Below are 22,622 nucleotides of genomic sequence, written 5' to 3'. Positions count from 1 at the left end.
GCCAGCCATTGAAAAAAAGCTGCAGCTGAAACAGGAAAAGCTGTGTCATTATAATTAAAACTGAATGAAAGAAAACACACAGCTATTGATATCTCCCACATTACACTTGCTAATTACTACTTAGCCTGGTTTAATAGTAAAACTGGGGAATCACAACAAACAACTGATACACACAAACTGACTTCACAACACAGATTCCTCAGGATCTAAACACTATAAACACAGCAATACTTCAGTCCGGGAAATCCAATATTATGTGTCATACTGGATTTCCTGTTTCTGGACATCACAACCGGGACGCACTAGTTGCTATGGCTACTGAACAACATATACCTCCTCCTTGGCTCTCCTCCCTTTAGTTATCACTTTAGTTCTCTCTTCTTTCTTCATCTCCCCTGTTTTCATTATCACTGATTTGCTCCCTTGTCTTCTTTGCTCTTCTGGTTTGTTTCTGAAGCTCTCCTTTGCCTTATCTTTGTCCTCATCTTCTTCTTCTTCTTCTTCCTCTTCTTCCTCTTCCTCTTCTTCCTCCTCCTCCTCTTCGTCCTCCTCCTCTTCTTCCTCCTCACTGCTCTTACTCTCTTTGCTCTTGGAGAGAGCTACTGGACTCTAAGTAGAAGTAATGATGAATAGCATAAATGTTTAGGCGGTGCTCCAGCACCCATACTACCATACTATTTAGTGTGCCAAAAAAAGACATCCCAATAAATAGTGTGTCAAATGTAGTATGCCAAAAATACCAGGAGGTCCTACAGCATCCAGTCAGATTTTTCAGGATGCAAGCCAGCATGCTTTTCCGGCCACTCTGACCCACAATACTCTGCGCGGACGAAGACGCATCACATTGACTGAGCCAGCTACAGATGATAGCTGTTGTGAAATTTGCATACTTTTTCTTTTTACTTTAAATCATTATTATTCATGAGCAAGCTAGTCAAAGTTCAAGGCACATTTTTATTTTGAAGTAGTGAGTCCCAGTTTTACGCATTCTGCATGTAGCAGTATGTATTTTGTAAGGGTGGATGCAGAACTTTCTTACAGTAAAAAGAAAAAATATATTGTGTGGAACACTGCTAATGAGTGATGATGCTATTGTCTCTGTATGCAACACATGAAAAAGAAAATCAAAAGCTCCGCTATTAACTATTGACTACTTTATATAACTGTGTAGGATTTCAACAACCACTGTTCAGACAGCAAACACATAAACTAGGTCTCATCTACATCTGCTAGGAACCACCAGACAATGCTCTGTACCTTCCCCTTTTTAACCTCCTTCTCCTCCTCCTCCTCCTCTTTGTCCTCCTCCTCCTCTTCCTCTTCCTCATACTCCTCTTCTTCTTCCTCATACTCCCCATCACTAAATTCTATATCCTTTCTAGTTGGAGGGAGAGTCTGGAGAAGGGAGGTCGTTGATTCTCTGAATGAGGTAGTGGACTGAGAGAGAGGGGAGCGGTGTTCAGTGACAGATCATTGTGTTAAGCAGAGAGAGCAGGCTAAGTGAGTGTTACTTCTGCACATTAGATTTACTGCATCAAACCAACGTGGAGGCGTTCAGCTTGAAGCTCAGCTCAGCCGAGAAAAAATGCAAGTGGGGGGAAGAGGATCAAAGATATGGCAGTAGGATGGAAAAAAACACAAATCATCAAAACAGGGACTATGCAATAAAAAAAAAATCAAAATTGTGGAAAGAAAGATAGCTAGAACACTGCAGGTGTGTGGTAATTAGACAGATATTCAGTCAAGTGCATCAAACATGATGACCTTGGGACTGGAACAAAAGTTAGTCTCAACAACAAAAGGCCAAAACACTGCAGCTGGGCTTTTACATGATGGGCTTGATTTAAGCTTTGGTACTGCTTTCAGTTATCACAACAAATTAGCATTACTATACAGTTTATCATGTACTTGACCCTTTTAAAGTGAATTTATGATAATTCTGACTATATAGCCATTTTATCATTATATATTAAAACATTTCATTCATCAGGATGTACATTAACTCAAATAAGGGACCTCAGACAGCAGAACACATTTCCCTTGTGTTAGTTAACTTCAGGGCAAGAAGTGCTTTAAAGTGAAAGAGACATTACAGAGGGATGAAACAGTGCCATCGCAGCCACATGCCCTTCTTTCCATTTCAAGTGAAGGCAGAGGGGAGGGACAAGCTTTTCAAATGTCGTAAAATGAAAATAAAATGAGACAAAGGGGAACTGAAGGGCAGGATTGTTAGTGCATTAAGCGAAAGAGGATGTAAGAAAACATCAAAACAGTTTCAAATAAAGTAAAAGAGCAGCACTTTCTATGTACTAGCAGCATCATGACTTCTAATTTAGCTCATGTCCTCTAATAAGTCTCTCTTCTGGGATCATTAAAGTTTTACTCAGCCCATCTAAAAGAAGGAATGAACGCTAGACTCTGTGCAGTCCTACAGCCCATTCATGGCAATGACTGATACACCTAATTAATTATCTGTTCATCTGGATATAAAAGGCATCTAATTTTTTCTGGCTTTTCACATCAGCTCCCTTGAATTTTTCTATGCAGGATACAGTAATGCTTGGATAACCGTTTTGACCATTAACATAATTTAGGATAATATAACCTTTAATACATAAAGCAGCAAGTTGTTAATGAAAAGTGACTGTCAGCCACTACCAGCCTTTCAGTTTTGAACTGTGCTTAAAATAGGTGGTCCAGTGATTTTGGGAGATTTGCTTTCCTGCTGAGAGTTGGAATAGATACCACTCATAATTAAACATGTAACATCTTGTTTGTTTCATCTGTACACTCTGAATTTTAAAACCAGTTGCAGTTGTTTGTTGTTGTTTTTGAGCAGTTAAATGATTTGAAAATTTCAAACTATTCTTATAATGTGACATACCAACACCTTCCCTACTGTTTTTTGCTCCTGGTGACTGATATAACAACCCTGACTGTGGTGCCAATTTTAAACACTGACAAAAGAAAGTCGGACGTGGAGTCAGACAATGATGGGGCTTTACCTTTTGTCTCTGCTGAATGGAGGTCATGGCATCTGGCTGGAACTCCAGCTTGTCTGTCCGACACAGTTTCCAGTAAAGGATAGAAATGATGACGATGACCACAACGAGGGGGATCACTACCCCGATGACGATCCACAGGTTGGTGTTCTCACCATCAGAGGGTGAGGATGTCACCTTCTCTACAGCTAAAGTGGAAAAGATCGAGAGCGTTTTTAGTCGAGTTTCAGGCACAGATCTGCACATACCATCCAAATAGAGTCATTTCATTTGTGTATGTGGGCGAATATTTCAAGCATATCCATTGATTTCCCTTAAGGAAATGTACAAACACCTTGAGAATGCAAAGCTAAACATATCACTGGAGTACTGGCTCTTGTCTCACTGTTCTAATTTTCAATGCAGACCTTCATTAGTTTTAATTAACACTCACTTCTTCCCCTGGGAAAGTACCAAAAGAGAACACAGTCAGCACAGAGACAGAACTCCCTTGAGGGGCTATCATTAGACCTTCATCCCTTGTTTAGATTCTTAATGAGCAAGACTGGCTTTTGGTACAATGTGTACAGGAGGAGGTAATTAGCTCAATGTTACTATAAACATCCAAAGGACCACACAGAGTCAGGAGTTAGCTTGTATCATTTTTCTTATTAGGAGTTCAAGAACAATTTTCCTAATAGTGATACCTTTCTCTTTCTTCCTGTATCAATCTGTTCTTGCACTTGTTTAGCTCTCCTTAGTTAAGTACAAATAGACCTTGTGGTGCTATTTTGAACTGTGCAAGCAAAACAGCCTATGTATTACACTGTATTTCAAGTTAAATATCAGTTCAAGAAAACAATGGTAAGAGTAACAACAATAAAGTTTAATTACTTTTTTTAATCCATAGTGGAGTGCATTATTTTTTGTTTACAGATATGGGTGAAAACATCATTACAACTCCATGCCAGCATCTAGAAAAATGGCAGAGACTCAGTGTCCTGCTCTACAATTTAGCAATGTGAAGTCCTGCGGACATAGCAGCTTCATTAAAATTTGTAGACGTGGAAGATCATCATATGCTGTTCTTGAAGGTCAGTTAACTACTATGCCAGAGGTACTCACGCTGTGCCAAAATGCCTTGAACACGATATCCCAAGACGATGGCAGCCCTTTGAACATCCATGCTGTTGAGGAGGTTGGCTGCTTGAACTGCAGGCATCCTCTGACCACCGGGACCCTCCACGAAATACACTATCTCCAAGGGATGGTCTGTACCCACCAATCGGCTCGCACTTACAACCTAGGAGGGGTAAAAAAGGAAGGGTGTACTTTCATTAACCCAACCATCTCCATGACATCATGTAGTATATGAGTTAATGCAGATGCAAAAATAGGTTTCTATACAAATCTCTAGTACTTAATTAGATGTAAGACAACCATTTGTCAACAGAGCAACTTTAATCCACGTCTGAACACTGTTAACCAAGTCAAGCTAAAAGAGAACCCTGTTTCCCATTTAAGTACAGGAAGTGTAAACCTGGCGATGAATACCATTGGAGAAATCCTAGGAGAATCTGACTGTATCCTTGACTTGACTTTGGGGGGATAAGTATATTGGAATAAAAGTGAAACATTTATTGTTGCAGAGCCTTATATTCCTTGGCTGTTGTACAGTTACACAAAGCAATCCCAAGACTGAATTCTACAGGATGGCTGCCTGTACTGTCCATAGTTGGCAGACATCATGGCATCTCATACTTTTTTTTTTTTTGTCGAATATAAACATGTCCAGATGGAGGAAAACAGCTGAAGGACACTCACTAAACTGTATAACTGATTGCTCAGGGTCAGAGGCTCCAAACTGTCACTTTTGTGGTTCCTAGCAATGATCTTGTTAAAAATCTTTATGTTTCTGTTGATGAGCTGTCTTTTCCTTGCTAGTTACCATTTGTTTCTAAATGAACACATAACAATGCATGGATTATCTTACTATTATCTTCAATTTAAGTCCATCAGAATGAATACTACTTATGCTGACAGGTTTCTATTTGGATGTACCCCTCTATAAATATTTCTGCTGCAAGATTTTTGGCTAATAGACTCAAACAACTGGAAAAGAAGTGCTTCCAAAAATAAACACAGGGTCCATGGAAGATGAGGTACTACACTCGCTATATTAAAACTGGAATGTCTAATGAATGCCCTAATGAGCAATGTGACACAATTTCAGTAATAAAGATGACTTCTTAATGGAGAGTGTGGTACCTCATTTTTGATAAAACGCTGGGACATGAATCACTTTTGACTTTTGCGTTTGCTGAAACCACAGTTCAGGGATCAACTATGTGGCCTCTTTTGTTACCACATATTGGAGTCGAACTTTATATTTAAGCCCCTGATAAAACATTCCTGTGAAACTACATATTCAGTGGTTTTCTATCTTTTCTTTCTCATCTGATCTGACGAGGCACAGAAACAATGAAAATATTTTAACTGTACTGTATGTATTTGTATTTAACCTGACACATGTGTAACTGCCTTTTACATGAACATTATTTTTTCTCCATTTTTTGTGTAGTTTTTATGTACACAAAAAGTCTACACACACTCAAGTATATAATGATAGCACACTATTGATATATCAACACACATTCTTCTATTCCCATTAGAGTATTCACTGTTTAAATATTCCTCCATGTTGTCTAATATGCCTGTGTCTGTGTGTGTGTGTGTGTGTGCAGTCTCCCTCTGGGTGCCCTGAGGCACAGTGCAGTCTGCTGTCTGCATTACTGGAAAGAGTAAAGCGCAGGTCATGCCTGGGTTGACACAGAAAAACGACTGGGCAGGCTCCCTCATCCAGGGTTTAATCCAGCCCATGCACGGTTATTAGAGTGGAAAGATGGCAGCGTCAATGTGTGTTATCGCATGACCCCAAGTCAACCTCCTCTTTTATCTGTCTAGGCAGACTCATAAGGTATTCTCATAGGTGACAACACCATGCTGATTTTGTCACGACGGTCTAGGGCATCTGTTTGTGTGTGTGTGTGTGTGTGACCTAACTCTCATTATATCCAACAGACACTCTGAAACCTAAAAATAATTATAATAATCTAGCCTCCCATCCATGTTTAAAACATGACTGTGAACAAATAATTTTGAAAGGTAGAAAGGATGCCAGAGCCTAAAATTAGAGCTCTAATCTTAGCACTGACACTAAAGGTTCACCATCAATATTTTTCTGAACTGGTCAGTGGGTTTTATGGAGACTACTGCATGAGGCAGAAAGGTCAGAAAGAGTGAGGCAGGTACTTCTCTATGGATGGTATTTATCATTCTGACATCCTCCCTGTATGAAGTCCACCATATGTACTGAGACTTCATGAGGTCAGATCAAATATGCATCTTTCGTCTGCCACAACAAGTCTCTTTTGTCTGAGTTTTTTTCTGCTCATCCTGCTCTGCTGATTTCTGAATCTTTTACCCCGCCCTGTCTCTGTATCTCTCCCTCCTTAATGTCTAACCTCTCGACAACAGAGACACTCTCTTAATCATCCCAAATGCAGGATACAGACGGAGAAAGAGGAACAATTAATAATTGATCTGCTCTTAGGAGCTCTGCTGCTCACAGGAGCTTGCATCAAGTAACAGGACTGGAGAAATGAGGAAGAGGAGAAAGAACAAGGACTCGTGAGGTTGTGGTCTTTGAGTGGCTCGCCCCTGGGCTGAATGGGATGCTGTTGCCATGGAGACAGAGCCCTATCCTGTCCCCTTTGAGATGAGCAGAGCAGGTGCGAAGCGAACCCACAAAAGCGAGAGCCTGATTAGTAAAGCAGTAAGGCCTTTCAATGGTTCCAAACACTGCAGCGTTCACATAATGAGGCCTCAGTACTCAGGCAAGGTAGTTAAGAGAGAGCTTGCATCAGGGAATAATGATATAATAGTAAAAGAAAGGAAGCCTTTTCAAGATTTAGTAAGTAATCCATTAACACTTTCTGTTAAAGAGTTTTGAAAGTTTTGTTGTGTAATGACTAAGAAATTAAACTTTGGTGTCTACTGTTTGCAGATAAAGGCATTGCAAGGATATCTTGAACAAACACATCCATGTGTGTTTTAACATGAACTTACAGCTTAGTATTCAGTGTACTTAAAATGTTATTTCAAAACAAATAAAAAAAGTCTGTTTCTTAAGATGAGTTAATTTTGACTTGTTTCGACTGATTCGTTTGTGACATTACTAAAATAGAAAATGTTGAAATAGAGCAGACAACCAAAGCAGCTGAACATTTCAAAAACTAATGTCACTTGCCCAAACAATTTTTTTTTGCAAACTTCTATTTGATACAAGTGAAATTATTGAAATTTTAAATACCAGAGGCTTCTCCAAAGGCCAAAAAAGGTGTGAAAACACTTTTATTTCTTAATAAATCTGTGCATAGATACAGTACCTGAACACTACTGTTGCCTATGGTGGTGGCTCTCTTGACACGTCTGACTGATCCCATAGCTTCCCCGAGTAACATTGCCACCCGGCGCTCCATGTTGGCTTGGAAGGTCCTCTCACTCACTTTTTGGTCCAGCACACCCAGGAGCACTGCATACACAGACAACAGAAAAGTAACATACAGAATGTCTGCACAGAGGGCCTCAAATGTAACCAGTTGTAGCAACTTTTCATCATGCAAACAACTGAAACTGTCATACCTGTTCTAACCCACGAGGACCGAAGCACCTGGCTGGTGTTTAGAGCTGGATAATGGAAGGCTGTTGGGAAGTACAAAATGATATTAACTTAAGTTCATCGTTGGTGAGCAGACATATAAAACACAGCAGCTATAACAGTAAAGGTGACGTATAAGTAAGTGCATGTATCTAGAATATGGAGAGACAACTTTGTAGTACTCACGCTCAGCAATCTGCAGCACAGGAAAGCCCATGTAATAGCTGAATTCCACCATTGTGAGCTTCATCAGAGCATTACTGACCTCTGACCCCATCACGTAACCTCTTGAACCACGTACAGTGAAGGTGATGTCCACTGGCTGCCTCACTAGTCGTTGCTCCTGATATTTAGGAGCAGCCATGGTGATGTTTATAATCTGGAACACATTAAGACAGAAATGCACTGTTAAGAGGAATACAAAACAATATGTAAAAAACATTTCCCATTCTTCTGTTGATGTAGTTTCTAGCAAAGCCTGTTAGTCTCTTAAAGAGTTATAAGCCCAAAAAACATTGGCTTTAGTGATTGGAAATTAGAACACGAAATCGGGCAGTGTGGCCAGGGGCACAATTTGCTCCATGTCCATAAAACATTTCCATGCCAGAATAACTGCTTGATTAACTCCTTACATTTATTCCAACTAAAAGACTATAATACAGGCATCATTGTAATAAGATTAAACAAAACTCTATTGAAGCCAACTAACCACATAGCCAAATAAGCCCTTTCTTAACAAACAGTAAGCTCCTTTGATACTCAACAACTAGAGCATGAACTCTTTCAAGCAAGAAGTATCCAAGTAAAGTATCCTGGGGTCTTGTTCCTGAGTGATTTCATGATGGAGAGTACGATGAACAAGAGGACTGTCCACACTGACAGAGAACTGAGCTGCAAGGTGTCTGAACCTTCACCTCAGCATTGTGACCAAAAGTGGATATAGCTGAGCAAATGAGCATCCTTTGACGGGTGTCTATGCTGCCAGGGGAACAGACAAATGAAGTTCATAGTTAAATAGCCTGTCTTTTGTGTTGGAAGGAGCCAGGTGAGGTGCTCTGGGTATCTTATCAGGATTAGACAGATACAGATAGGGTTAGTGATCTCTTGGCTACTATGTATACCATGATCATATTGCCACCTAGGCCAAATACATTATGGAAAACGAATGGATGAATAGATTATGCACCACAGATTGGATTCTGGCAAACGAAACTTATAATTAAACAGTGATCTTAATAAACTCTTTGTTTGAGTCCCTAGGCAACCATTTCTGGCACCAATCATTAACTGAACTCCAAAAGCCTCAACAATCGTGATTAAACAGAACAGCCTTGTACAGTAACAATACAGTCAGCAAACAGGCGAAAGGTTCTGCACAGTGTAGCAATCAATTTTTTCACGTACGTTTTAAGATGAAATACTAAACTTTACAATTTGTCAGATTGACAGATAATACAACATGTTTAATTAATCTATAGGTTCCACTGAAGGTAAGCAGCGCCACCAAATACAGGCTATTATTCAGAAGGCACAGGCTTATCACCATTGGGTCATTCAGCTTAGTCGTTCAAAGCCACAATGAAACCCTAATGAAAACATCTCATGTGGCTACTCAATGCCTCCCTGCTTTCCGGTCCCACTCACATGCACTGTGAAGTTGGTTGATTCCTTTGAGCGCCGACGCACTTCGGCAAAGGCCATGGTCAAACCTTTCTGAATGCTCTCACTGAAGTTGCAGAAACGCACATCAATGTGATTGGGAACAAACTGCAGCACTGCACAGAGTCAAGACAAGAAGAGTCAAGTTTATAATTTAAAGGTCAACACAAACAATTTGAACACTGACAAAAGGACAGCTTGTTGAAAGGTCATTTACCTGTGTGGATTTGATATTTTCTGTCTGGTATTGTCCAGCTTGGAGACACAGACAGGAAGCGGCGCCCAGACCTTCGCAGAGCATTGATAACAGATATGGCTGTGTATACGACTGGACCGGACACGACCCGAAACACAAACCTTGGTGGAGGATCCACAACCTTCATAGACAGAATATATCATAGAAAAAATCACCCACCACAGTAATTCATTTTCAGTTAAGCAGCTTTTGTTAAATAAGCAGCTGATGTTTTGAGAGGTCATCTCATCTTATGGAACTTGATGTGACTTTTGACTACATCTGGGGTTTGTTTATCACAGCACGACTGATAAAAAAAAAATAAAAAAACTCAAGAAGTGGTCTGGTCTTCAAGGTTCATCTGCATCACTGTGATGCACGCAGGGTTGTGCCGCAGGACTTCAACTAGACTATGCGGTGAAGAGATCGGGACTGAACACAGCCTCTGAGACTGATGAAGGCAAGTTTCACAACAGAGAATACAGTGTCAAAGTGATTCAGCACTCTGACAAGGTCTATTACCACTTTTACAAAAAAATGTGCACATATATGCAGGTCTTTTTGAATGCTGGCAACCTCACTAAAGATATTTAAATGACTCCATTCCCATTGCCAGGAGATTAGTTTGGGAATGAGTTTGGTTGATGAGTTGGGGAATTAAGGTCTAAACAAAGTTCACTTCATTGATGAGTTTACAGGGCAACTAAATTAATCAACTTGAAATAAGTTTACCTGCAGCTCCACTGACTTGTTGAATTCTGCTTTCAGTATGTCTCTCACTTGAGATTTGGCATATCCAACAGTGGCCCCAGAAGGAAAACCTTCAGAAGAAAGCACAAAAGTAGTTATATTTTAAATTCAATTTAAAGTTTTAAGTCAATTGCACACATCTTGCATGTGGATTACATAAAACACATTAAATACATTCATTTACCAATTTTAACTAAATAAGCAGGCCTGTCATAGCTGCAGAGGTACGGCCTTGATGTTGTCACTGTAGTCATGCTCTTTTCACTGGTGGTAGAAATGATGCTGACACTAGTTGAAGCTTCGGTGGTGGCAGTAGTTCTAGCTGTGGCTTGATGAGAAGTAGTGGTGGCAGTTGTAGTTGTGGGTACAGCAGACACTGTATTAGGTCCACTGTTAGTTGGGATCAAGGTCATTGTGGCTGGGATGTCAACTCCATCTTCAGTCACTGCCTGATCACCCAACACATCCGGGGGTACCAAAGTAACATTGGACATGGGTTCAGTTGAAATAAAAGTGATATCAAGAGTTTGTTCCGTTGTAAAAGTAGAGTCCTGGAAAGTTAACTCTTTTTCACCAGCAGTGGCATTGGCAGCAGGTTCAGTGGGAACAGGGGAGAAGGCTATGGTTGCAGTTAAGACAGGAGTAATGTGTATGGTACTTTGTTGGAATGACTCTGTTAAAAACCAATGGACATCTGTCAGAGAGGAGAGAGACATTACATCATCTGGCAGCAGAGGTGTGGCCTCTATTAATGCAGTGCTGCCAAGGCCAACAGTAAATGTGGATGAAGACCAATCTGTGATGGGAACCTGACCACCCAAGGTGGGAGAAGAGGGATCAAAGAAGTGGGTTGGGACTATGGAAGGATCCAGAAAAGGCTCAGAGCCGTTCACCAGCTGAGGACTCTCCTCTGTCGTTACTATTGGGGTTGATTCGTCGTGAGGCTCAAACCCTGAAAGATCACCAGAGAACTCATCTTCAGTCAGTTTGGTATCATTAGCTACGCTGGTGTTGGGTGTGATGTCTGTAGTACTGATGGACACCACAGTCACATTCCCTCTATGTTCAGCTCCAGTGTCAGAACTGTTGTTCTCCTTGGATAACTGGGTAGTGTAATACTCCAAGCTGTTCATGTCAGGTAAAAGAACATCTGTCGGGTGAATTGTGAAAGGATCAGGCCAATCTATGTCTGATGCGTCGGGTATATCACTGTTATCTGAGGGAGTAGGTTCCAGTGTATAGTGAGCTGTAGAGGAAAGAGAGGAGTGATATGTGGTTTTTAGTGGATCAATGGTGCTGTATGCTGTCATGAGGCTGAGAGAAGGTGAGACATGAAGAGGACGCAAGGATGAAGGGTATATACCCACTCTAGAAGGAAAGGATGTGTCATAGCTTTCTGTATAGTCCTCCAGATCATACGAGTCAGAGGGCACCTTGGTGACAAAAGAGTAGTCGTCTCCATCAGAATTTAAGAATGACATTGTCTCCAAGTAATCCCCAGACCCCCAATCAAACTCCATGGTGTTGGTGGGATAAAAGTCGCCTGGAGAGACTTCAGTGGGTTCAGATGAGGGTGAAGTAGGGTGTGGGACGATGAAAGGCACATTGTAGCCAGGGGCCAGAACCTCATCTGGGTTGTATAGCATGTTTATGTCATGCGCTGGTTTGTTATCCACTAAGGGGGCACTGCTGGGGCGCAGCTGGTTCACATCCAGGATATCACTGTACGATTCATCTGCTGGAGAGTCAGCAAAAGCCAGTTTATGAGGCTCAAGAGACTGACCAGGAAGTGAGGTCATGATTGCCAATGCTTGCTCTGAGGCACCATCCTTCTGCTTGTCGAAAGTTGCTTTCTGCTCAGAATTGAGACCTAGCTGAGGTGTTGTTGACCTTGTTAATGCAGAGGGGCTTAATGATGTTATGGATGAATTTGATTGAGGCTGCAGTGTGGATCTTGAAGGCATTGAAGAGGGAGATTGCTTGGCTGTGGAGAGTTTAGCTGGTGCTTCAAATTGTGGACTCGACTCCAACACAGGTTCAGAGGGGCTTAATGATGGAGTGGAAAGAGAATGCGGTTCTTCTTCTGCAAGGAGGTCACTAGCTGTGAAGGATTTGGATTTTTCAGACGCAACATGTCCCCACTGAAGATGTGTGATATCGGCAGTACTGACTTCATGGTTTGGATCAGAAATGGATGGCAGGGCACCAGGTGAGTCTGGGCTCTCAAAGGCAGTATTATGTGAGGCGGGTAAGGCTGATGGGGATGACCCTGTTGAACTTGGAACACCTCCAAGAAATCCCATGGGGTGATGTGTGAAGTCCGAGACAGCCTCACCTGCAGAGGAACAAAGACAAAGCTTCAGTTTAGTGTTCAATAACAGACTTCAGGGCTGAATTTTATGAGTGTTATCAAAATTAGGCTGCTTCTATTAACTGTTATCATTATCACACTCAATCTGATTACTGTTACTTGCCAATATACATACCAATATAACTTAATTTTCACTCAAAGTCATATATCTCTTTAGTCAACAACTACTGTATAATTTATTTATATAAATAGTTGCTTTTATAAACAGGATAACCTGTTAAGTGTCTCCTCTGTTATTACTTGTAGCAGCAGTGGCACAGGGTAGTTTTGATTACTGTGCTGTTGGTAAATGTAGCACTGTTGTTTAAATTTTTCTATTTGATCCTCACTAAAGAGCTACTTCTATGTACAGGTCGTGTTTCCCTTTGTAATCTAGATTATAATATGAATTTCCCATTCTATCTAGCTGTGGTGGTTATGTTTTTCCGTGGTTGTCCACCACTCCTGAATGAATGCAGAAGAAACACTGCTGTTAATCTATTATCAGCTTCAAGATTCAATCACATGTAATTTCATCACTTTTGGCTAAAATAATGTTGCCAAATTGTTCACTAGAGAGGCCGGATGAGACTAACAATAACTTTGCATGGCAGACAGACAGGCACCCTGCAATAAGCTATTATGTATAACCGGACATGAACAACAATGACCTTACATCAGTGGGATAACTTTAATTTGGAAATAAAAACTATGTTACATGACCAAAATGGAAACTGCTCTGTGAGGAAATAATAAAAAATACTGGACGTGCTCGCAAGGACATTTTGTTGGATTACTATTCATCATGAAATGAGGGATCTCTGGAGCAGAGTTCACACTGATATATAGACTATATAATGCAATAAGACACTCATGGAATCTGTAGGAGGAAGCTGTAGTGTGTATAGCATGTCATATGTAACTATGGCCTATATTTAGAAGGAATCAATGCTATATTGAGAGAGGATTTTTAAACAGTATGTATTGATACAAAGGGGAATTTGAGATCTACGAAACAGTGTGGTCAATTTACCAGACATCAGCTATTCAACCAGCTCATTCTACTCCATGTTACTGCTATTAGCTGCATGCAACAATTGAGAGAAAACAACAAATTACATTAATCACTTTGCTTTGTGTTTGTTATCTCCTGAAAAAAATGAATAGACATGATCACTCCTGACTTGTTACAAAACGGAACCATTAGTCCTTAGAAAAATGCCATTAAGGCGTGAGGAGACACAGGCTAATACTATCTGATAATAAAGACCACACTAGGCTAAAGATTACGTGGACTCATAATAAAAAATGTTAATGACTGTTTTCCTCACTTCCAGTTTTGAACTACAGCAAGGGAATATGCTGACATGCATGCAGTGACCATATGTTCAAAAATGAACTGGTGCTCAGCATTTTGATGGCCTAAGCGCTTTACTGATGCACTCTAGGGAGAACATCTCATATCCTTTTTAATGGTACCTGACCTTGGAGTGATGGATGGTGAAATTTTCAGCTCATCAGGAAGCAGCTTTACATCTTACACAAAACATTGAGATCCTAAAGGGCTGACATCAGACCAGCCAAATTTCAGAAATGGCAAATGTGGCTTATGCAACACGTTTGCAACTTAATTTGAGTGCCAAAGGCGTTTCTTTCCATATTGCATAACACATTATTCATGATTTAATTTGAGAAGTGTCTTGATTACACTACATGGTCAGTAGTAACGTGTTTGAGAAAGGAAAGGAGCACACTAATGTGATTAATTATTAATGGTAATATTCCTTTAATACCGCCACACAGTAAAAGTTTGTCTTTTCTATATTCTAAAATTTACTAAAGTTTTGTGGCTTTGCTGAATGAAATTTATATACATGGCTGCCTCTAAAGTACTGAAGCACAGGAGCTATAGCAGATAAACAGAACAAGATAAAGATAAGTTAGGGAGCTTGCTAACAGTAGAGGAGATTCTATCTTATGGTTTTCTGGGTTATAGATGATCAGACTGAACCTTAATCCGCGTATAGAGAGTATACAAACACAAAGAAACCACATCAAGAAGAAAATGTGCAATAATTCTGTCAAGTTCAACACAGGCCACATGTCTTAAATCTGTCCTTGAAAGTAGGTCTTGAACAGAACAGGACTTTGAAGGCGCCATTATTGCCACTGCCAGAAGCAAGCACCCAACAGCCTCTACATAGTGAGTCAGCAGCTGTTGGTAATGATGCTGCTCTTTGTAGTGAACATCAGTTCTGCACAATCATACGCACTTGAAAATAGCCACAGTATCAGCCGAGGGAGAGGACTATTTTTAACACAGGGAGCACAAGACAGATCACTTAGAAAAAGCATCAACAAAAAACAATATACTTCTGGGGCGTCATCTTTGATTTACTGCATCGCTTCATACAAGCAGACTGCCTCTGGCATGGCCCAGGAGAAAACTCCCAACTTAATTATAACTCACACTGGTACCTTAATTGAGTCAACATGCTATTATAACAGAACCCATTGGAAAGGACTTGGGAAAGGGAAAGCCAGGACTTTGTTCTCTGAAGGCAAGTCTGTGCTGCACATTCACCAAACTACCACACAGCTCCTTGTCCGCTAAGCCAAGTGTTTGAACCCCTGGGGATGTATCACACAGCTGGGCTGATACACTCACAAACACACATTCTGGGCAGACCGAAGACTGCTCTTAACCATTAAGCGGAGGATCAAGTCGCCTGTTCTTTACAGGCTGTTAAGTGATGGCCCGATTTCTCAGTTTTGTGGTTAAGATATAAATAATCACAACCAAGAAACATAAAAAAGAGAAGCCATAGCCTCTGGTTTGCTGTGCTCTTCTCCATCTAATTGTTAGTCTCAGCTTTGTCAGTCCAAGCACAGTATCTAACAAACAGAAAGTGGCCAAAGTGAATGTGTTTGTGGTAACTCTGGTAACTGAAACCTTATACTATTAACCCACTCAGACTCTGCATTTTGCTGTAAATGGAGCCCGACCCATATATCAGATGACCGATATTATCGACCAATATGCCTCTCAAATATATATCAGTCTTGGCTTACATGTTGTTACATGTCAAAGTCTCAGTAAGTGTTGCAGTGCACTGATGCCATTTTAGACAATAAAGTTTACTGATGTCCTGCCTCTGTTACTGTATTCATCCATGTCACAAGTGTTTGATTGCCACGTTTGTGGGTTCACTGCATAAAATGTGCATTCATCAGCATTTATATATAGCACATATTTATTTATACATGTATATAGATATTGGAATTTCTTACTACCTTATATTGGCACTGGCATCTGCCCCAAAAATCAAGTTGCATTCAAGCTCTAATTGTGAGCAAACGCACATTTTTATATACACACAAAACAGAACAAAGACTGTACAGATGAGCTCTGTAGGAGACCATGTTTTTTTTTTGTTGAAGAACATGCTGATGTTTGAGGTCATCCTGTGGTACATGACCCCAAAATGTCACCTCATGTCAGCGCCCCCCTGCAGTGACAACCTAATACATTCACAGTCACATTTAGGACATTTAAACACGCATGAATGGATGAAAAAGCATCCAGTTAATTAAGACAGAGACTTCTGCTGGCAGGTAATTAATAATAATATTGATAATTGTACTTAAACCCGACTGGTACCTGATTTTATGAGCCGATGCTGATGCAAATATTAGGATGTCAAAAATTCAGATTTTGGAATATTGGCTGATTTACACACATTTTGTGCAATAATGCCTCTGATGTGGTTATCATAACTTGAAGGAGGCAGGACATTATCGTAACTTAATTAAAATGACACCAGTGCACTGTAACAGTAAATTTGCCTACATTCTAATCTCTTAAAACAAGAGTATCATATATTAGGCGACCAATACTGGCAAACCGAATTACAACCACAGTACATAGTGGAACCAAAAAGCAATTCCATCTTTTACAAAAAAGCACTGTGTTTAAAGTCAGCGCTTAACTTAAATTCAATTCTGGTTGTTCTTAATAATTAAGCAGGCATAGTCCCACTATGTGATGGCTTATCTTCCGTAATGACAGTCAGAGCTCAGTGCGACAGACAGCAGCCAGGCAAAGAGCAAGTGAGACTGGGCGAAATTGAGGCTGACATTACAGTAAGCACAAATTGACAAAGGCTTTCAAGACCAGGCAGCGCTGCCACCTGTCCCAAGAAACACGAGTGTGTCAAGCTTGGCTGGCCACACATTGTTGGGCCTGTTCACAAAACTATAGCACTGAGACCCAAGCAGAGGGAGACCTTTAAATATCAGGTCACGAGAGCAGAATATCAAGTCCTCAGCTCAAAATGAGTGGTCCAGTTTTTATTCTGTCTTCCTAATCTTGCTCCTGCATTCTGTCACCTTTTCTCTTTCTGCAATACCTGAGTCATTTCCACAAGAGATCATCGTTCCACTCTAAACACTCATTACAGGAACAGGGTGAGGTTGTTAATGTCTTATCAATAAATGATATGTCTAGTTTATAAATACTCACATAAGCAACTTAAATAAATAATGTCCTAATTCTTCATAAAAAAGCTATCTCCTTGTAAAAGACATAAATGGAAAACTATGGCACAGTCTCATTACTCTAGCAACACTAAAGAATTAATGCAGTGAATTTTCATTTATTCGTTACATGAAAAATCCCACACTAATGAGACTCCATTTCCATTCATCAGGCCTTGATGTGTCTTTTAGCCTAGATTTGGTCTAATAAATAGCTGCCTTGTACGTGTGCTGTAACAAATTTGCATTTGACCAAATTAACAAGTTAACAAATGCAACAAGTCTCTTCTTATTATTCTGGAACTTCAACTATAATGTGGCTTATAAACAGTTATTTTTTGTGAGGTATTACCTTTATTAATTAATCACTCACATGACGCACAGCAATGACTGACAAGTAAGTGGAAGCACAATGGAGGGCCGTTTTCAATTTAAAAAAAAAAAAAAACTTTGTTGCTCCCATGCGTGTTGTTTTCAAGGGTCTTTTTTTGCTGTAAACATTGTTAATAAATGTCTGTCTATTACTGCTGATTCAGTGAAAACCCATATGTCCGTATTTAAGCAGATATTAATGCAAAAATAACGCCCTTCAATAATGCTTGGTTGGTTTGTTTTGCCTCCATCATACATCCGGTTACAGACTTGGATCTCTGCCAGCAATCATGAAAAAGGATCCTGACAAGAGGGGGATTTACTGCTGTCGCCTGATCTGATGTTCCTTCATAAAATCCCCACAATGGGATGGAACAGGGTACAGCGTGCGAAAGGCGGTCACAACTTCAGGCGTCGGAAATTGCACTAACCCATTTACCCAGGATGGATATTGGCAAAAATCTTATCAGATCATGTATTCGATCATCACAGCCCTCAACTAACCCATATATGTAGCTGACTGTTTAGAATATCTCGACAGAGGCCCAGTGTGTCTGAGGAAACCAGTTATTACCCATGCAAATTAAGACCACAGATGACTCTGGTATTCTCATGAACAGCACAACTTTGTTTTGCTTGCTCAATTTGACTTTGTTTTTTGTTCAATTTAACCTTTACATAATGCTAATGTTTGTTTCTTAAAGGGCAGTCACAGTGGGGAGACACTTAATGGGTAGCCTCCTGCAACAAGTGGATGAAAAAGGAATATACCTAGGTAAATCTCAAAATGCAGAGGACATGAAATGCTTTGCTGTAACTATTTGCAGTGCAGTGCAGTTGGCTAAACCATTTTGCAGTGGTACACATGTATCCAAGTTTGGATGTTCATTTACATTAACAATACATAAGAATATTACTTTATTCATACAGTACATTGGAGACTTGAATAAAACCTGCAACAATGAACATAAACAGATCCTCCAAATCCTCAAAGTATGATAAAATGTGATTTTGGCCTTGCTGTCCTCTCATGTGTACTGATCCCAAGGCTTAAATAGAGTTAACCTGATAATGCCCGTCTGCAGAATGTAATCATAGAAAAAACATTTCTCTCAACCAGAGCCTATTCTCACATATGTAGAAAAAGAAAGACGGGTAATACTCTTGACTAGACTTGATCTGTGTCCTGTAACAAGGTGAAATGTTTGGGCAAGTGAGAGCTGACAGACAAAACAGTTAAGTTGGCAGCAGCATTTGCAGAGCATGGAAAGGACAACAAATGTGTTTCTGCTAACACCTGCTCTAATAAAAGTGGTTGGGTGAAACACAAATTAGATTTGAATGGTGAAAGGTTGAGTATTCTCATTTTCTAGGAGCAAGAGACATTGTTTCCAAGCTTAAGGCAAGCTGTATAAGTCTCAGTATAAACAAATAACAAGTGAATAGAGAAACATACACCACAAATATATCGGGTCCAACTCGATTGTTCAATACTGGTATTTGGCACATTTTATAAGAACCAACACACATATAATTATCAGAATAAGGTTAGACTATAGAAGGCATCAGCAGCTGTGAAACACACAGATGTGCGCTTGTGTGTGCACATGCACATAACATGGAATAATGCACACATACATGCATGTGTGTGTTGAGAAACCTGAGACACCAATTCCAGAGCCCTCTAATGATATCATTTCCTATGTTTGCCAGACTCCTTATTGCAGAAAAAAGTAACTTAATGGTTGTATAATTTAAAAAGAAAAAAGAGGAGAGGGAAGAAAGGGTCTTTTAGTTTTAATGCTAGCTAACTACAACCCCACACATGGTTCTGTTTTCAGCTGAGCCCGTTGCGTGACTGGCTCTTTTCAGTTGGCAGGGACTGCATATGCTGAGTGCAGTTGAACAATCAAGATATGGCTGTGTTGACGTTTGGTTTATCGGGGAAGCTTTTAAGATGGGAAAGATCCCATTGTTTTTATCAGTGGAGTTCAATTAGATCAAGCTCTCGGCTACAGCTCAAGCGGTTCCCTCAACAGAAATAGAAGTTTGGCTTCACACGGGGTGCTTCTAGCATAAACCTACACCAGTTGCTTTCCGGTGCACTGTATAATTCAGATTGCATCAAACAGTAAACCATTACAGAACTGATTTAAATCAATGAAGCAAAAGTTCTAAAAAAAAAAAAATAAATAAAAGTTTAAAAGCTAATCTAAACATGCCCATATTCCAATAGGTCAGTGAAGGTAAAGCACAATATAAAGTTTTGCAATTGGATAGGTTTCCAGATCTATCGTAAATTAATTCAGCTAACTAATTTTGCCAAAAAATGACAATGAAAATGGAGACCTGTATGAGGTCATGCCTGCACTTAATCTATTATTTATGGGTCCCTTGTTTTGTTTTCCAGCGAGAATACTTCTCTAAGATAAGAGAAAGGGGAGTTCAAAAAGAGGGGGAGCAGGATAAGGGGGAGGGGAGTAGTACAAGAGTCCAACTGAGAAAAAGGAAGAGAATTAACAGAGAAAGAATGAGGGAATTTGAGTTAAGGTAAAGTTAGCTACAGAGACAGCTGACTTTTTAGTGGGTCTTCAGGGAATTGTTTTTTTTTGTCAGGCTACTGTTTAACATATTTCAATATAGGCTATACAAAAGACAGAATACTAACAAAGGTCTCCCCAGAATTTAAGGCTTTGATGGGAAGTTCAATTTCAAGAGTGGATTTTGATGGTACAATGCCAATGTGTCATTCTTTCAGAAAAGCCTGGCACTTCTGTGCACACAGGGACAAGCATATACACACACAATTTGGGTACACTCCTTCCCTTTCTGCAGTCCTGATTTTCTTCGAAAGACAGGAAGGCAGAGACTTGTAACCAGAGAAGCCCCAAGGTCTGTATCATTCAGCACCTTCCTCTACTTTGCCTCAGTTCTCCCAGCACAGACAACTCTCAGGCTTCAGGTCCTGGGAGAACTGACGCTGTGTGCTGGGTTAGGTTAAGCTCTCTGAGAGGGAAGCTGCTTTCAAATTGTCACTCTGTGAGCAGAAATATTGGTGCAGGGTTAGGTGAAATAATGATTGTTTCTATTAACTAGTACTGATGTTTAGACCAATATGATTTAGCCTGGAGTAGCTGAAAGGAGGCTGGACTGAACTGCACCATCTGCTCTGATAAATATATAAATAATCAGCTGCAGTTCATCAGAGCACAAAGTGATTTGGGCTCAGCACAATATGGCCTCAGTGTTGCCTTCTGTCAAATCATGAACTTTGAGTTGCTCATTTCAAGCTCCAAATACTGACAGGGTGGCATGGGACACTGTAAGTCAGGGAAATTCATTTGTAACCAATAAATGTACATCAGCAACTATTGTTTCTATCATAGTCTACGACTAAGATGTCAGAATGCCCTGCTTTACAGCTTTGATTACAGACACACAATAATGATTAACATGATTTAAAGTGATTCTTTAACAACACCAGCTCAGATTCTCTCAAAGTGTAACACTACATGATATGGTGATAATCTTAACTTTGTTACAGAAACCTAGATTTATATTTTGCAGTTAATGGATCTAATAACATGCTTACTATAATCATTGTATACTTTAAATGCTAAGCAACAGACAATTTAACAGTAATCAATATAAAACAAAATATAAGCCAAAAACACAACAACTCCATCATAATGCGATCACAATTAAGTTTTATATACCACGGTTAAAAGTAGTTACCAAACCATAAGACCGGGAATTATGATTAAGTAATAATTCTGTCTGACAAAAAAAACCTAAGCAAACAGAAACACTAATAAATGGTAAATTCAAAATTAATTAAACTTAAGTTAACTGTTTCAGTGTAAACTAACAACAAAATGCTTTATGAACTATTTATTAAGCACCGGTTAACTGATGTTAAAAGGTTTATTAACAGCAGTTATGACCATGCAGATAACATAACAAAGCATTTATCAAACGCTTACAAAGTACTATGAACACCAGTTTCATCTACACAATAAACAATTGCTTAATAAACAATTTATGAATTATCAAGTCATTTAAACTAAAGTTTAGTTAACTATAAATGTACGGTTTATTAATGATGGTTATTATAAAGTATTATCAAACAAACCAAAAGAAACACTGGTGAGTTGTTTCAGGCCTTGATCAAATAAGACTGTTATTCCAAACAATATTCATTCTAGGTTTGGACAATTGTAGGATGCTAAAAATGCAGCTGAAAATTGCCATGTAAAACAAGAAAAAGGGTTACACAAAATCACTAACAGATGTAGATTCACAAGCCCCCGCTGTGGTACCTTTACATCACGACCTACGAGTATGACCAGGTAATGGCAGGCAACTGGAAAAAATTTGGTAAATGAAACCTTATATTACAATAGCTGACTGTTTACTAATGCGGATGTGTGAATGTGAAATTGTGAAAGATAATTATGGATACTGATAAGAAATTGGAGCAATAACAAGTACAACAAAAAAGAAAAGATGCTGTCTTAAATATGTCCATCTGCTCTCCCTGACCTATGCTTGACCAGCACAACCAAGTAATGCTGGGGATAGGCCAGTCAGTAGACAGGCCGGGTCAGTCACTGGCTGCTTCCCAATAGATCTTTCTGGTCAAGCTGCAGGCCTGGTGAGAGCAAAAGTACCCACTGTTTGGCTCTTGATAGGTTCTACCCATTGATCTGCAACTGGCTCCCAGCTCTAATGAATAATGAATAGCCATATTGTCATCCCACACAGATCACATTTCACGTGGCAACGGACTGCACTGGTAATTAGCCAGGACTTTGCTGGCCTGCAGCTTGCTGTGCTAAACTTGCCAGCCACTGCAGTGCAGAGAGAAAAACTGCTGAAGTGAAACTGCAAAGGGCACTTTATGATATCACGTATAAAGTTTATAATTATATCCTCCATGTTTGAACAGATCTTTCATTGTAGATCTAGGGTATATAGATGGAAGTATTTCATCTACAGATATTGAGCAGAGGGCCAGAA

General features: G+C 39.8%; 1 protein-coding gene across 6 annotated transcripts in view; it reads right to left on the bottom strand.

The window, feature by feature from the left end:
• si:ch211-1e14.1 (UPF0606 protein KIAA1549) overlaps window positions 1-22,622 on the bottom strand; it is a 53,532-nt gene that overhangs the window by 26,031 nt on the left and 4,879 nt on the right. For 4 of the 6 annotated variants that reach the window (XR_005076625.1, XM_037108031.1, XM_037108033.1 and 1 more), the window contains exons 3-13: window positions 10,530-12,680; window positions 10,328-10,416; window positions 9,578-9,737; window positions 9,346-9,476; window positions 7,888-8,080; window positions 7,686-7,745; window positions 7,430-7,575; window positions 4,107-4,284; window positions 3,006-3,190; window positions 1,258-1,437; window positions 334-609 (exon numbers count right to left, since the gene is read on the bottom strand). Coding sequence is in view for 5 of the 6 variants with exons in the window: in XM_037108031.1 (XP_036963926.1) it covers window positions 334-609; window positions 1,258-1,437; window positions 3,006-3,190; window positions 4,107-4,284; window positions 7,430-7,575; window positions 7,686-7,745; window positions 7,888-8,080; window positions 9,346-9,476; window positions 9,578-9,737; window positions 10,328-10,416; window positions 10,530-12,680 (3,749 nt within the window). In the remaining variant the exon portion in view is untranslated. The remainder of the gene's footprint in view (window positions 1-333; window positions 610-1,257; window positions 1,438-3,005; window positions 3,191-4,106; window positions 4,285-7,429; window positions 7,576-7,685; window positions 7,746-7,887; window positions 8,081-9,345; window positions 9,477-9,577; window positions 9,738-10,327; window positions 10,417-10,529; window positions 12,681-22,622) is intronic. The other 2 variants (XM_037108034.1, XM_037108035.1) reach the window with 1 other exon arrangement.

Source organism: Acanthopagrus latus, chromosome 8, assembly GCF_904848185.1.
Source record: "Acanthopagrus latus isolate v.2019 chromosome 8, fAcaLat1.1, whole genome shotgun sequence".
Classification (NCBI taxonomy): domain Eukaryota; kingdom Metazoa; phylum Chordata; class Actinopteri; order Spariformes; family Sparidae; genus Acanthopagrus; species Acanthopagrus latus.
The sequence above is the reverse complement of the archived record's forward strand: the minus strand, read 5'-3'. Positions and strand labels throughout refer to the sequence as shown.